We start from the raw sequence: 3,307 nt of genomic DNA on the forward strand, positions 1-3,307 counted from the left end.
GGAGGAGCACTGATGCACCGGTGAGGAGGTGTGAGCGACTGGCTATAGTGGGCACCGGGAGAGGTAGAGGGCGACCTAAGAAGTATTGGGGAGAGGTGATCAGACAGGACATGGCGCGACTTAGGATTACGGAGGACATGGCCCTTGACAGGGAATTATGGAGGTCGAGCATTAAAGTTGTAGGTTAGGGAAAAGTTGTGAATATTTCTACAGCACAATAGAGTGAGACTAGCCAGTTAGGAGTTAGACTAAGAATGTCATTGGTCGGCTATTGATGCAGGGCTTTACCTGGTAGTTTTACACTAAGAATGTCATTGGTCGGCTATTGATGCAGGGCTTTACCTGGTAGTTTTACTATACCAGCCATCTATTTCGTATTTCGTATTCTGTATTTCATATCTCTTATATTACTGTTATTTTATTATGCATTTTTATGGCACTAATATATCGGCTCCTGTTGCTTTTTTGAGCTGAGGGTCTCCTGGAAACAGCCTCTTTACCCTTCGGGGTAGGGGTAAGGTCTGCGTACATATTACCCTCCCCAGACCCCACTTGTGGGATTATACTGGATCGTCGTTGTTGTTGTTGTAGTCTATTACTGAAAATCCTTGCATTAGTAAAACCTTAAAACGCCATAAACAAACGCACAGTTGATATACACTAGCTAGTTTCATTATACTACCAACTCAGCTAAAACACCATTTGATAACTTGAAAAAAAATGCTAAACTTAGAAAGGTCTAATAAGAACAAAAAACTTACGGGAATTAGGCTATTGCTAAGAAACTCTTCATATAAGGCATAGGAGTATACCACAGTCCCCATCCGCTCTGGCGTGGCGGCAATTCAATTCTCTTCACTGTTCTATGATCTAAATTATAAAGAAATAACCCTTGACCCAGCAAGTGAAGCAAAAGTTCACCTTCTTGGATGTTCAAAAGCTTTATCCGCCCACAAATGTCGCTGGTAAGGGATGAAATTTCCATGAAATACAAACTAAAAGGGAAAATTCTCTCATCACAGAGATCAATATTGTACCTTTTGATCCATATACGCATTTCATAGACCTTCAAGATCCATATATCCACTACATAGTTAGAGATAAGCAAGTTACAGAAACACAAACTATCATCCTTCACCAAAAGAGTCATAGTTCGATGCCTTCGCTTTGAGTTGCACATGCTTCCAGGATGAGGGATAGTAGAGAGTTCTTCCTTATCCATTCTGAAAACCATGATTCCGTTTGCACAAGGAGGAATATCTTTCTTTTCTAAATCGTGGTCCATGATCCAATGCAATGCTCCACTCACAACTGCTGGAGTGTCACCAGATGACAAAAAGTTGAAAGAGGAGGACGAGCGAATTTTCCTCCATGTCCACTTCCTAAAAATATATACAAAATACTGACAACAACTGCCTCGTACTTGGGCATAAAGAAGCCTGAATTGTCTTGTGTATGGACAAAAATAAAGCGCACATAAGTAGCCGGGGTGAAGTGTATGTTGTACAGCTACTTCTTCTTGTGTTATCGGGTTAAAAGCATAATAAGTAGACTGCCACTTCAAGTCACCAAACAGAAGAACTCCTTGACAAGAGTACGTAAGAACAAGTTGGTGATCCCAATATTTATTAATCATAAGCTCAGGTCTGAGATATAGTTGCTTGAAGGCGACCTTCTTCTTATTATTAAGGTTTTCACCAACAACATAAAGATCTTGCCCGTGCTTGATAGTCAAATAATCCTGTAAGAGAATCAGGGGTCTACTAGCTCTACTGAGATCATCATATAAGGTGATAAAATAGTCATGTGATGAGACCAAAGCTCTCCAATGCCTACAAACCCATCTACATCTAAGAAGAGAATATGTTGGAAGTCTACTTAGAATATCAATGATGAGACAATCAGGCAAACGTTCGAAAGTTTCAGTAATTTCTTCTTCACCTTTCCATATTGCAGGAAATAGTGAACCCAACAGTTCTGTAGTCCATGTGAAGCATTCCATTGCCATGGCCTATAATATAAAGCAGAAAATCAGAAAAATAATGGTTGCTTGGTATGACAACAAAATATGCATTGATTGATCGAAAGAGAAACTACAACTTTTATAATGAGCTCCTCCAGAATTTTCAGAGAGGTATAACCATATAATAATAATAGAATAAGAAGCTCAAATCTTAAAATATGAACCACGATTGCACTAAATAGCATGGCCTAATCATCAATAAAGTTGAAAAAAAATCATGAGGTCTCTCGTTCAAATTTCAGCAAAGACAAAAAACACTAGGTGATTTCACCTCATTTGCCTAAGCTTTGGTGAGCAGAGCTTCCCGGTAGCAGGTACCTACCCTTCAGACACCACCGTAGTCAACAACAAAAAATCAAAAAAAATGGACCATGATTAAAACATTTAATTTTTCGGATTGGTAAAATTTGATATATGCTTGATCATGTGACCAAATATAATCACGAGGTCTCAGAATAGTGATTTATTCGAATTTTTACTAGAAAAAAATATACTAAGAAACCAAGGGATTCAACATCTAGTATAAATACATAAAAAAAAAATAAAAAAAAAAATTAATTTTACATGTAATTTATGGTCTCTAGCTCCGCCCCCAATCCAGCTGACCACATCATCGATATAAAAAGATACACACATACAGCTAGAGTATGATGAAACATTGGGTAAAGGAACTTACACTTGTTGAACGGAAAAGCAGCGACGGCCACTGAGAAGGGAAACTGAGGTACTTGTGGATTTCGCTTTTGTTAAATATTGATTGAAGGAAAACTATAATCACACTTTAACCCCACAAGTCAAAATTAAAAACGACATATTTTGAGTTGGTTTTGGTTTGTTTATTTAAGAAAAATATTAGGCAGAGACAATTATGTTTGGATTAGAATTCGGTTTCCCTTTTGTTTCGGTTTATAAAATGTCCTTTTCTGATGAAAATATTGATTGAAGAAAAACTGAAATCACGTTCTAACCCCCAGAAGACCAAAGTCAAAACGACATAGTTTAGTTGATCTAGTTTGGTTTTCAATTAAAAGATTCACAATATCTGATTTGGTAACCTATTTAAGAAACCGTAGAATCAACCCAACCGTAAAAAAATTTATAACTAAGTTAATGGTGCTTGCTTCAATTTTATGCTCGTCCATATCAAAGTTACTAGTTTTACTGTACACGCATTGCACGTGTAACTCGTCTCAATAAGTATAAATTTTGTTAAACAACTGCATAAATTTAATACTATTAAAAATCGTATTTGAGTTATTATAAAATAAAAGTTAAAATTTTTAT

General features: G+C 36.8%; 1 protein-coding gene across 1 annotated transcript; it reads right to left on the minus strand.

Moving 5' to 3' along the window:
- Positions 1-650: 650 nt before the first annotated feature.
- On the minus strand, positions 651-2,938 carry LOC107816965 (F-box protein At3g07870-like). The gene is made up of 2 exons (XM_016642713.2): positions 2,700-2,938; positions 651-2,011 (listed from the first exon to the last, which is right to left on the minus strand). Exon 2 carries the CDS (start codon positions 2,006-2,008, stop codon positions 767-769), a length of 1,242 nt encoding a protein of 413 aa, XP_016498199.2. The 5' UTR covers positions 2,009-2,011; positions 2,700-2,938; the 3' UTR covers positions 651-766.
- Between the last annotated feature and the right edge of the window lie 369 nt (positions 2,939-3,307).

This window comes from Nicotiana tabacum, chromosome 11 (genome assembly GCF_000715075.1).
Source record: "Nicotiana tabacum cultivar K326 chromosome 11, ASM71507v2, whole genome shotgun sequence".
NCBI lineage: Eukaryota > Viridiplantae > Streptophyta > Magnoliopsida > Solanales > Solanaceae > Nicotiana > Nicotiana tabacum.

What these genes read in the sequence shown, in the direction of transcription:
- LOC107816965 (XM_016642713.2), bottom strand. Translation starts at nt 2,008, where the DNA reads ATGGCAATGGAATGCTTCACATGGACTACAGAACTGTTGGGTTCACTA.